At 37.8% G+C, this 13884-nt stretch overlaps 1 protein-coding gene across 2 annotated transcripts in view; it reads left to right on the top strand.

Moving 5' to 3' along the window:
- LOC130905518 (astrotactin-2-like) overlaps nt 1-13103 on the top strand; it is a 573899-nt gene extending 560796 nt beyond the window's left edge. For both annotated transcript variants that reach the window (XM_057819019.1, XM_057819018.1), the window contains exon 23: nt 9024-13103. In XM_057819019.1, coding sequence (XP_057675002.1) covers nt 9024-9267 — 244 coding nt within the window. In that variant the 3' untranslated portion in view covers nt 9268-13103. The remainder of the gene's footprint in view (nt 1-9023) is intronic.
- The last annotated feature ends 781 nt before the right edge of the window (nt 13104-13884 follow it).

The following is a 13884-nucleotide window of genomic DNA, read 5'->3' as shown; positions in this document are numbered from 1 at the left end:
CCGTGCGAGGTTTCACCGAACGAGAGGCAGGAGTGTTCTGACGCAGCGACGGGCGAGCGACGGCCGTTTGAATCAAGCAAGCGGGCGAGCGACTTTGTGTGACTTTGAGGATGAACGGAAAACTAAATTTAGCGCAAGCAATTGTGCTTTTTGATCAACTTGAGGAAGAGGGTGGTCCAAATTCGTCATCATCGTCTTCTTCGGAAGAGTCCTCGAGTGAAGATAGTGACGGATTTGAACACGTGGGTGACGCCATCGACGAGCAGAGGTAAGCCAACTCACTTTTTTTTTTTTTTTTTTTTAATGCTGTAAAAGTTTCTTTTGATATTGCAAGACAAAGTTAATTTTGATGCAATATAAGTGCGTGTTTGTGTATGTAATAATAAAATGTGCATATCAGATCAAAGTATAATTTGTGGTCTTCTTTCTATATGAAGATTAGGGATGTAGCACATATTCAGCTACGGTATTCTTTCTATTGTCATACATATAGATTTCCATTATTATTTATTGCTGTATATATTTTTATTTTATACTTTATTATTTTCATAAATACTGACTTTTGTTTCATGTACATTTATAGTGACAATGAAAGTAAAGTGAAATGAAAATGGAAGGGTGGAAAGAGGACCGACACCCCATGGAAGTGTGGGCTGTGATGTAGCCCTGTGTCTAATTCCAGGACGAAACTGCTTTTCGGAGTGGCATGCCTGAAAAAAATTTAACTTGTTTATTGTAAATATTTTTGAAAATACTTTTTTCCCCAATGTTATATATATATTTTTTTTCCCACAATCAGTCTTCTCAATTTGTGTATATAAATGTGTTTTCAAGAAGCTTGATTGTGTGTACATAGTTTTCATCAGGTGATGGGCCGCAATACCTAAACTCATAAAGAGATGGCCTCTAAACACTTTTTGTGTTAGATGGTATATTTTTTCACTGTTCTTCACTGTTTGGTCTGCTGTATATAACCTGTTTTGACTAGAGCATGTATAAATGCAAAAAACGCCTATGGCTATACCTGTTGTTTATGTTGAATTGTCAAATAAAAGACTATTTATTCTAAATTTTTTTGGTTGAATGTTCATCCTAACATGTTGAATAAATATTACAAAGTTTCAAAACGGTTCGTTACGCATGTTTGGTTGTCAATTGGACATCAATATTAAAAATTTTGACAAAACGATTTTGGAATTTTTGGTCTTTTTGGGCCCAAAATTATGATTTATAATTGGTCAGTGAAGGAAACAACAGTTTGGACATGAAGTTCAAGGTGTCACAAAAAAAGGGACCAAACCAGGCCATCGTAAACAATTCTGTCTTTGAAATATAAAGGCAACTTCAAAGGCATGCAAAATCAGACAAAATAGGCCCAGACCTTAAAGGGTTAAAGCTGCTGCTACAGAATGGGGACTTGAATATTTTATTTACTGTTTTAAACTGTTAACTTGACACTGAAATAGTCGTTTATCTAAGCCTGAAAGGCTTTTTGTACAATTTTTGTAGGTAGATGGCAATGTAGTGTAAAGCGCTTTGAGCGCCTTGAAAGGTGGAAAAGCGCTATATAAGTATAACACCATTTACCATTACATTAAAACACATTAAAACATTAAAAGCAGCTAATAGCTTGGGGGTTTAGTGGGATTTTCCACTGAGGTTGTTTGTGTGTTTTGCTTTTTTAAGACAGTTTACAATATTATTTGCACGTTTTACTGACTGACTATGTCATTTCTGTTTGTTATTTATAATGTTTTGTGTTATCACTGAATAAACAGATCAGTTTCTTGTTACCAACCATTCTGTGTTATTCAAACTCGCCTAATTCAGCTGGTTAGTTGTTATTAAGAGTACTAAAACCCTTTTCAACATGAGTCTGACAACTACAGTGGGGCAAAGAAGTATTTACAACCACTAATTGTGCAAGTTCTCCCACTTGAAAATATTAGAGAGACCTATAATTGTCAACATGGGTAAACCTCAACCATGAGAGACAGAATGTGGAAAAAAAACAGAAAATCACATTGTTTGATTTTTAAAGAATTTATTTGCAAATCATGGTGGAAAATACTGTAAGTATTTGGTCAATAACAATAGTTCATCTCAATACTTTGTTATGTACCCTTTGTTGGCAATAACGGAGGCCAAACGTTTTCTGTAACTCTTCACGTGCTTTTCACACAGTGTTGCTGGTATTTTGGCCCATTCCTCCATGCAGATCTCCTCCAGAGCAGTGATGTTTTGGGGCTGTCGTTGGGCAACACGAACTTTTAACTCCCTCCACAGATTTTCTTTGGGGTTGAGATCTGGAGACTGGCTACGCCACTCCAGGACCTTATAATGCTTCGGGATCATTGTCATGCTGAAAGACCCAGCCACGTCTCATCTTCAATGCCCTTGCTGATAGAAGGACATTTTCACTCAAATCTCTCGATTCGTGGCCCCATTCATTCTTTCCTTTACACAGATCAGTCGTCCTGGTCCCTTTGCAGAAAAACAGCCCCAAAGCATGATGTTTCCACCTTCATGCTTCGCAGTGGGTATGGTGCAATTCAGTATTCTTATTCCTCCAAACACGAGAACCTGTGTTTCTACCAAAAAGTTCTATTTTGGTTTCATCTGACCATACCGCATTCTCCCAGTCCTCTTCTGGATCATCCAAATACTCTCAGCGAACCGCAGACGGACTTGGACATGTACTTTCTTCAGTAGGGGGACACGTCTGGCAGTGCAGGATTTGAGTCCCTGGCGGCGCATTGTGTTACTGATAGTAGCCTTTGTTACTTATTTTCCACCATGATTTGCAAATAAATTCTTTAAAAATCAAACAATGTGATTTTCTGGGTTTTTTTTCCACATTCTGTCTCTCATGGTTGAGGTTTACCCATGTTGACAATTACAGGCATCGCTAATATTTTCAAGTGGGAGAATTTGCACAATTAGCGGTTGACTCAATACTTATTTGCCCCACTGTAAGCAAAGAGGCTAAATAACTTTAAACTTTAATACATGCTCAGATAGGCCGGTATCAATATCGGCCAGTATCGGTATCAGATCGGAAGTGCAAAACAATATCGGTATCGGATCGGAAGTGCAAAAACCTGGATCGGGACATCCCTAATACAGACATACGGAAATGAATACAAATACTCCCGTAGTTTTCAACTACTAACAGAGGTAATGAGCAGCTACCAGAAAGTCGGTTCCGAGGTCGCCCCCTTACTCGCTCTTCCCATTTGTGTGTTTTTATTGCGTAGGCTATTTATTCAGCATCATAAATGTTTTGTCTCCAGTTCACACGCTTGTGAATCTCTCTTGATTATGTGTTTGGTATTCGGTTTTGTCAGACATTTTCAAGGGGAAAATTTTCCCCCAAATTTCAGCAAATAAGTGAAAAGGATGTCTGTACTCCTTTTACTTAACTAAAGACAGATGTTGATGCTCAGCAGATGCTGCTTTTCAAAACAAATGGAATTTTTCCCCCTTTTCCGTATGTGTTTTCCTCATTTTAGAATCCCCACTAGCTTAACAACCTTGAATTCAAACCTGACAGTAGGTGTATTTGCTTGTTTTTCTGCATTGCAAGCATCTTTCTTCCATTGGGCTTTTGCGTCGTAAACAGTGGCAAGCAGCAGACTCGCGTATCCAGACTCTTTGTTTCACTGACTCCACACAGCTGCCTTTGGTTGGGTGTTCAACAACATCGCTATCTGACAATTCAACACGCAGCTGCATGTGATAGTTTTGACTCAGACTGGCAGGCAGTCAGACATGATTCCTCCGGTTCAGAATCAGACAATGTGCAAATGCTACTATAAATATTGCATGTTGCTGATTTTTGCGCATCCGTTTGTTTGTGGTTTCAATGTTTCATTGATAACACAGTTGAAAGAATTTAGGGTTTTTATTTTTTAGAACGATTGTCATTGTGCAAACAGCTGGAAGAAGAAAAAAAAACCTTTAAACATTTATGTTTTCATTCATTCATTTTCCATGCCGCTTATCCTCACAAGTGTCACGGAGGTGCTGGAACCTATCCCAGCTAACTATGGGCAGTAGGCAGGGTACACCCTGAAGTGGTTGCCAGCCAATTGCAGGGCACAATGAGACAAACAACCTTTCATGCATACCTATGGAGAATTCAGAGTGTTCAATCAGCCTACCATGCATGTTTTTGTGATGTGAGAGGAAACCGTAGATGGGGAGAACATGCAAACTCCACACAGGAAGGCAGGAGCCCAGTATTGAACCCTTAATCTCAGAACTGTGAGGAGGATGTGCTAACCACTTGGCCACCGTGCCACAACCCAACATTCGTTATGTTTAAATAATAAAATGACTTTTTTAGGTATAAAATTGTTGATAAATTCAGCCTCTCTGAAGGGGGAAATTGTATATTGTTCATGTTCATTTAGCAGGTACAGTAAAGAAAATAAGTATTTGAACACCCTGTTATTTTGTGTATTTATTAAGTTCTCCCACTTAGAAATCATGGAGCGGGTCTGAAACTTTCATCGTCACTGCATGTCCACTGTGAGAGAGATAATCTACAAGGAAAAATCCAGAATTCACAATGTGTGAATTTTTTAACGATTTATTTGTAAGATACAGATGCATATAATATTTGGACACCCGAGAAAACAAATATTAATATTTGGTACAGTAGCCTTTGTTTTTTAATTACAGAAGTAAAATGTTTCTAGTTTTTCACCAGGTTTGCACACACTGCAGGAGGGATATTGGCCCATCCATCAGTCAGGTTTCTGGGCTGTCGCTGAGAATCACAGAGTTTGAGCTCCCTTCAAAGGCTTCCTATTTGGGTTTAGTTCTTCTTAAGGAGCCACTTCTTGGTTTTCCTGGCTGTGTACTTCGGGTCACTGTCATGTTGGAAGACCCAGGCACCTCCATCTTCATTTCTCTGACTGAAGGAAGGAGGTTGTTCCCCAAAATCTCACAACACACGGCCCCAGTCATCCTCTATTTAATACAGTGCACTCGTCCTGTCCCATGCGCACAAAAACACCACCAAAGCATGATGCTACCACCCCCATGCTTCACAGTAGGGATGGTGTTCTTGAGATGGTACTCATCATTCTTCTTCCTCCAAACATGATTAGTGGAATTATGACCAAAAAGTTGTATTTTACTCTCATCTGACCATAAAACTTGCTCCCATAGATCATCTGCATCACCAAAGGGGAACCTTCCGTGCCATGCATGATTTCAAACCATGACGTCTTAGTGTATTACCAACAATAACCTTGGAAACGGTGTTCCCAGCTCTTTTCAGGTCATTGACCAATTCCGGTCATATAGTTCTGGGCTGATTCCTCACTTTTATTAAGATCATTGAGACCCCACGAGGTGATATCGTACATTGAGCTCCACTCCGATTGAGATTGACCGTCATGTTTAGCTTCTTCCATTTTCTAATGATTGCTCCAACAGTGGACCTTTTTGAAGGTGAACAATTTTGTCTCTGGTGTCTTTGGATAGCTCTTTGGTCTTGGCCAGGGGTCAGTAACCTGCGGCTCTTTAGCGCTGCCCTAGTGGCTCCCTGGAGCTATTTCAAAAATGTTTGAAAATGGAGAAAGATGGTGCAGGAACACATTTATTTTTAGTTTTAATATGATTCCTGTAGGAGGACAAACATGACACAAACATTCTTCTAATTCATTAATATTGCAATGCAAAAGTGAGGCGGCATCGTACCACAGTGTAGTCATGTGGTGCATCATTCTCTATAGGATGCATTGCAGGGAGAATACACATTTACCATATTTTCTGCACTGTAAGGTGCATTGGAGTATAAGGCGCACCTTCGATGAATGGCCTATTTTAAAAACGTTTTCATGTATAGGGCGCACTGCATTACAAGGTGCAGTAGTAGTAGTCGAAGTAGTAGTAGTAATTGGCGTAGTGTTATGCATCCACAAAATGGAGCTGTGCAAAATGGAATGTCATGCCATGATTAACCGATATAGATCCATACAGTCCCTGACAAAAGTCTTGTCGCTTATCCATTTTGTAGAAACAACTGTTAATAACGTGACTTTTAATTATTCATTTGGCTCATATGAAAGCTAAGACCCTCCCAAATGATGTTGAATGTACAAAAATAATATTTGTTTCACTGAAAAAAGATTTATCATTTAATAAAGACTAGAGCTGAAACGAGTACTCGAGCAACTCGAGTAACTCGAGTTTAAAAACTGATCCGAGTAATTTTATTCACCTCGAGTAATCGTTTATTTTGACAGCTCTAAGCATCACGTTTTGCTCGGACTACTTTTAATGCGGGACAACGCGCTGTCACGTGCGTAGAGGAAGAAGGAACAAAAAAAAACTTACTGCAGCTGACAGCCGCCACAAACGACGCCGACGTTGCCAAATACTAGCCCGCACGATGCTACGTTGGTAACAGCTAGCGTCTGATGTGTCTCATAAAGATCACATGTATGTTGAACTAGATGCGCAATGACAGACTCGGTCGCGTCTGGGCAGCGTTATTAAACAGCCGCCATCTTAAAGCAGTACAGCGCTAAGCGCTAATAAAGAGCGCTAAGCGCTAATAAATAAGATTAACGTTACTGTCGCTACTAGCTCACGTAAAGTTAGCCCTGCGGAGGACTAGGTTTCAATTAATTATGACCACTGTCGTTGCGTGGCTAACGCGTCTTACATACAGGCTTTAAGATAACATAGCATTGTGGAGTGATGAGGGTGTAAAATAAAAACTTAATCATGCTAACTATCAATTTTAGCTCAGGAGTCATTGCTGGAAAAAGCACCAAGTAGCACTGGTCCCTAATGTGCTCCAGTACAAGCCTGTATCATACATTTATTTTGAACACTGCAAAAACTCAAAATCCTATCAGAACTTACAGTTTAGACTAACTTAAAACTTAACTAGAACTTAAAAATGGCTTGACACAAAGAGAAATTCAATTGAAACACGTGGGAAAAAATCCTAACTTTTAAGTGATGTGTGTTATCAAGCGTAACGGCATTTTTAGGTAAAATATATATATATATATATATATATATATATATATATATATATTTTTTTTTTTTTTTTTTTTTTTTTTAAAATAAGATCTAAAAGTTTTTTGAGTGAAAGCAGTGAATTAGTCTTTTTTTTTTTATTCTAGCTACAATATACATCGAAAATAAAGACATTGATTGACTGAAAATGGTTCAAGATTAGATGAAATGTCTTGTTTTCTCATGTATATTTATAATTGCTCTTCACCTAAAAATATATTTGTTTTATCCGATTACTCGATTAATCGGTAGAATTTTCAGTCGATTACTTGATTACTAAAATATTTGATAGCTGCAGCCCTAATGAAGACATGAAGGTCAAATTTTGGCAAGACAAAGGTTTTGCCGCCTACACAAAGTAGTGTGAAAATTGAACAAAAAATATACTTCAAATACAAAAATATGTTACATAACATAAGCGAATTAAGTAGTGGTGCTGTGAGATCCAAATTTAATATTTTGTATGACTTCCATGGGCTTCGGCAAGGATTCATACAATTTATTGATGAAGTCATCAGGAATATCACAGAAAGCAGTCTTGCCTCCCAGAGTTCATCATCATTCTTGGGTTTCGTCTTCCATGCTTCCTCTTTCTTCCTACTCCAGACATGCTCAATGATGTTCATGTCTGGTGACTGGGCTGGCCAGTCCTGGAGGATCTTGATCTTCTTTGCCTTGAGGAACTTTGAGGTAGAGATTGAAGTATGCGATGGAGCACCATCCTGCTGCAGAATTTGTACCTTTTAATGGCTAGGAATGTAGGAGGCAGCTGAGATTTGTTGATATTTCAGACTATTTTTGTTGCCTTCCGCCCTGCAGATCTCTCGCACACCCCCATACTGGATGTAACCCCAGACCATGATTTGCCACCACCAAACTTCACTGTTTTCTGAGTGAATCTCGGATCCATGCGGGCTCCAGTAGGTCTTCTGCAATATTTGCAGAGACTGTGGTGTAATTCAATGGAAGATTCATCTGAAAAATCCACCTTTTGCCACTTTTCCAGCGTCCATCCTTTTGATGGCAAATGCCACACAGTTTTTTAATTGTCTGCACCCTGAGAGATCTGCAGGGTAAAATAGCAAGAAACCTTAGCTGCCTCTTACATTCCTGACCATAAAATGGGACAAATTCTTCATTATAAGGCTTTCATTTTTTTGCAGCTCCAGACATTTTTGTTTTTTTGCTCCAATTTGGCTCTTTCAGCATTTTGGGTTGCCGACCCCAGGTCTTGACCATGTTACAAGTTTGAGTCTTACTGATTGTATGGGGTGGACAGGTGTCTTTATGTTACTCTCGACCTCAAACAAGTGCATCTGATTCAGGATAATACATGGAGTGGAGGTTGACTTTTAATAGGCAGACTAATAGGTCTTTATGGTCAAAATTCTAGTTGATAGTCAGGTGTTCGAATACTTATTGGCAGCTGTATCACACAATTAAATTGTTAAAAAAACATGCATTGTGATTTCTGGATTTTTCCTTTTAGATTATGTTGAACATTTCAGAATCCTATGAAAATTTCAGACCCCTCCATGATTTCTAAGTGGAAGAACTTGCAAAATAGCAGTGTGTTCAAATAGTTATTTTCTTCACTGTTAATAGTTGGCAAAAATGTGGATGGATTTTATGTGGTCTATGTTGATCATGTGGACTTCCAATTCAGTTTTGGTAACTTCCTATTGATTTTGGGGCATTTCCAGGTCACTTTTTCATGATTTTGGGTCACCTACAACTTTATTTATGGGGAAAATGCCATTTTTTGTCAAGTATTTTTTTTTTTAATTGTATGGTTTCGTCAAATTTTTAATGTTTGAATGTTAAGTTACTGCAAGCCTTCCCAGGTGAAAATGGATTCGACTTCTACTAAAGTCAAACTCATTTAACATTCTTCTATCGCCATCAATTAGAGCCATTGTGGCAAAAAAATGTGGGGTAACAAAATTAGTGTGTTGTTCATTTTTTTGTCATTTTAACAGAAAAGCCAACCTGATCCTCCGAAGGGTGGAGAAAATCAGCCGCTATTGCCGCTCCCTCCTGCGCAGCACTCACATCCAAAGCCGCACTGATACCATGGCCTACGTTTACTGCCGTAGCGACAACGGCCGAACACCTGACGGCAGCACCGTGTGGAGCAGCTCTTTACACGAAGGCCGCACCGCCTGCACAGAGAAGCTGATTTCTGTCCAGCGCAATACGTACAGCAACACCAAACTCCGGTGAGACACGAGAACAGAGATATGCTTGCGTGTCGTGACGTCACTGACTGAGGCATCAGCAACAGGTGCACGGAAAACAACAATTATGAGTGACTTCCCTGAAGCATGAGACGCGAAAACATCACGTTGTGCAACAAACGAGAAGAGCAACGTGAACATGTAGATACATGAGGAAGGATGATAGAAGATCATCCTCAGCCAATCAATTGTTGGTTTAAATATGTTGAATGTAACATTGTCCGTTGCTTTGTTCATACTTCTGGAAGCGCTTAACTCATTATCTGCCATTTGTGGCAATAGACAAACCACAGTTATATTAAAAATGATCTGTTTTTACATTGACCACATAGTAGCTATGGTGTATTAGCATTAGCAAAAATTCAGGAAACGGATTAACAACCTTTTTATTGTTAAAACAACATTGAAATTATTTAATATTAACCAATTGACTGCCATTGACAAATTCTAACCCTCCCAGTTCAAATAGATTGGACGTCTATCATTGTCAGTGGCAGCCAATGAGTTAAAAAAAAATATTGCAATGGCTAAAATGTTTTAATTCAGCAAGGACATGCCAACTGTGCCACTCATTTGTACCTTAAGTGGTCAGATGCTGAAAAAAAAGGTTTATCAAGAACAATTGCTTACAAACATGTTCATCTTACACTAGTGGGATTAATTTAGAAAAGCTCACTGGAATTTAATGTCTGATACACAATGACAGCTATTGTGCGCAGGGATATTTTTGTCCCTCGTGGTGAGCATGTGGGGTAGCCATGACGAGACGTTGCTCATAGGCGAATCTGCTCTCCATAGAAATACCGTTCCAATATTTGAACTATCATGCCTAGGGTTGGGCATCAAGCATCGGTGGGATCCGGGACTAACACTCTGATGATCCCGTTCGAACTTTGAAAATTTCATTTCGGTGCCCTGACCGCCGATCGGGATAAAATAGCTGCCGAACACTACGAAGAAGAAGCCACAAGAAGCGTGTGTTTTTGCATTGCAACTTGATTTCAACCATGGACACGATGCGGCTGCGCTCAAAAGTTTGGCTCAACTTCACAAAGAAAAATGACCAGTCATCTCAGTGCAACATTTGCAACACTGCTATATTGGCAAAGGTTGCTGCACAACAAATATGATTAAACACCTCAGATTCATGTGCCAATTAGTGCATAGCTGAGTGCCGCGTATTTGACACACTGCACTAGTCCTCTAACCAGTCGGAACCAGGTAGGTAAAACAATAAATTACGTCTGTCTTCTGCTGCCCCCGCAACCCGACCCCGGATTAAGCGGTAGATGATGAATAGCTGTCTGGAATAGTATGAGAATAAGTCGTATTATTACATCGGGCAAATATAGCTACAGTATATAAGCAGCTACGAACTGCTCGTTGCCGCCTCCGTTAAAATCAACAGTATTAAAAGCATCTTTTGGTTTAGAATCGCTTTTACAAATAAGAAAATCCGCATTATTTTACCTCATCTACATCAAATTATAATCAATAGAAGAATTTATACTGAATTTTCGTCGTAGCTCTGAGCTAAAGTACATGTATGTACTAGTAAAGTGCGTAGCGGCTCACAGCTACCTTACCCCTATGTAAAATTTGCAACTTTTTCTCGCTTCCTCATATTTATGCATTCAAGCTTTATCTACACCCAGTGAACATGTGTTCTCCACTGCAGGAGACACTATCCGTCCAGAAAGCTCACAATTATTGCCAGAGAAGGCAGATATGATCATTTTCCTCAACAAAAACTGTTTCTAATGTTTATGTATACTGTACCCACTGCTAATCTGGAATGGGTTTTTTTACAAGTTGTTTTTATGTTTGTTGGTTTCATATTCTGCACCACGTTAGCCCATAAGACACTCTAAAACATAGCCAAAAGAATATGTGTAAATGTTTTCTCTGTGGGCTTTTGAAAAATAAACATCTTTGTGAAAGTGCACTCCTGTAGAAAGAAACTTCATCATATTCAAGTCCTAAGATTATATACAAGTTAAAAATAGCCTTGTGAGAAATTCATAGTTAATTGAAAGTTTATCTTCTTAATCGAGAAGTTAAGAAATGAATATAAACTATGCAATTTTTTTTACCCTGCCTATTAAAAAAAATCGGAATCAAGAATCGTTTAGAACCGAAATCGAAACGCGGACTCTGAATCGGAACCGTTCAAATTCAAACAATGCTCAACCCTAATCATGGCAGAATGCAGAATATATGGAGTTTTTAATGATTTGTGATTTATGTCTGTGTTTAGCATGGAGCTTGTTAATAATTAAGGAAAAAAAATTCTATAGGATTTGGAGAGAAAATATTACATTGTAAATTTGAAGTCAATTTTTTGAACCTTTTTTTTTTTCTTAATCTAATTTCTCCCAAAGCCAAGAGCTCTTACTGCTTTGAATGTAGTGTTTACAGAAATGTATGTCCATGTTTTATTGTCTTGTCGCAGGAACTTATTTATGAACTTTAAAGTGTTTTAACTGTCCGTACAATTTCCTACATTTTTTTTTTACCACAGGTATAAACTGCCCAAAGCAGAAAAATACTTATTTGTAAAATCTAGGAATCAATCACTCTTTCCTTCTGTGTTTATTTATTTTTTTACCTAGACAATGCCTTTATTTCTATTTCGGGTATTACATCTCATGTTATATAAATTGTAAAATTAAATTATATATTACATTGTACACTTGTATAAAGCTGTATTATGTGGATTTATTGTCATTTTATTCTCAAGAATGTGTAATATTAAAAAAAAAAAAAAAAAAAATGTAGATACAGAAAAATGCATTGTTTTTTGATAAATGTAATCTAATTTACCTGGGGGGGGGGATGAAAAAAAAAAGGCCAGAGGTGTGTACTCGAGTCATGTGACTTGGAGTCAAGTAAGACTTGAAGTCAGATAAAAGACTTGCAACATCTTTTGAATTTGAACAACGACTCATGATTATAGACTTGAACACCTTTGACTCGTAGAGACTGGCTTGTTCCACCAAAACACAAAAGTTTAAAATGAATACAAATACAATGGGATAATCATAATTCATCTATCAGGCATGAAAATCACTCACCTTTCGGTGAAATTCGCTGTTTCGAAGTCAAAAAGCGTGACCTACGTGAATTGTGTAGATCCGAGGAGAAAATGTTGAGGGGCGGGGGTCGTAAATCCATCTAACTAAGGACATGTTTTATTGAAGTTAATAAGCCTGTCGCGATAAACTACGAGTCCATTTATCCCAAGGTAAATAAAAATGAGGGCGGTCATTTTCACAGCTGCGTCTTATCACCGCGTGCGTGCATACATTTGTGCGTGCGTGTAGATGACATATGAGACTCCATTTGTGTCCAGATGTTTATTGGTCAACAACACGCAGTAGAATTACAGTTCACACATACAAAATAAGGAAACACATCTATATTAAACACTGTAAACATTAGCATTGCTACATTGAGACTAATGGGGAAAAAAGACAACTTACTTTAGCCTGCTATAAAACATTGGCAGACTTTTCCAAAACGAAGGTGACACTTCAAACATGAAAAATCGCAGGTTAACAGCATTTGCAAAAAAAAAAAATGAAAAGAAAAAAAAAATCTTTTAGTGACACCACAAGCAATGACGAAAAGTTCTTTTTGTGGAGTGTAAAGTTGTTACCGGTTTAGCGAACGTACATCCGGTAAACATTTCAAAATAAAAGCGCGTCACGTTTGTCATATAAATAACGATTTCTGGAGTTATTCCCACATACTTCAGAATTAATACTATAATATGTAAATACTATAATACTACAGAATTCAGATTTTACACTAAGAATAACTTTAAAATGACATCCTTTAAAAAAAAATATGACTGGTAATTAATATTAGAATTATTATAATACTATTATATATAGTAGTATGCTATAATAATAATGCTAGACATTTTTTTCATAAGAATTGTTTTGAATAATGTTGGAAAGGCGAAGTCAGTGTTCTGAATCTCTGTACATTCCATTCTTTCGCAGTAGTAAATGTTATCGGCTAAGTTTGCACAATATATCGTTTGAACATCGCCATCGCAAAATGCACAATAGTCACATCGCAGAACGTGCAATTTTTTTCTTTTTTTTTTCAACATTTAAACTTTTGTTTTACTTCATGATCGCAGCAATTGTGCAGATCCTGGATTAAACTGAGTTATAAAAATTAGCGCCATTTTTCAGAGCATCGGAATTTAAAAACAACATACATTCCTTTTTTTCTACTTCTTGCTCATACGGCACCACAGTGTCTCACTCTACCTCCTGCTAGGCAGCGCGACCAAACTGTTTTTTCTTCGTCCACAGTGCAGTTATCCCAAACGGAGCTATTCAAGTTATTTGGTGAAAATTTTCTCGTTTTAATATCGCAATATAATATCGCGAACTCCCCAAAAATCGCAATGATAGTTTTTTTTCCGATATCGTTCAAGCCTACTATCAGCATTTGACCTCAGTGTTCATGTGTGATTAATTATTGTTATTTACATGTTTAATTGTACTTTAATAAAGAATTTAAGTGTTCCAAAATGTGTTTGTGAATTAATAAGCGTCAACAAAAATTTCGTTGCTAAATTAGTTTT

The sequence above is a fragment of the Corythoichthys intestinalis genome, chromosome 17 (assembly GCF_030265065.1).
Source record: "Corythoichthys intestinalis isolate RoL2023-P3 chromosome 17, ASM3026506v1, whole genome shotgun sequence".
Lineage (NCBI taxonomy): Eukaryota > Metazoa > Chordata > Actinopteri > Syngnathiformes > Syngnathidae > Corythoichthys > Corythoichthys intestinalis.
The sequence above is the reverse complement of the archived record's forward strand: the minus strand, read 5'-3'. Positions and strand labels throughout refer to the sequence as shown.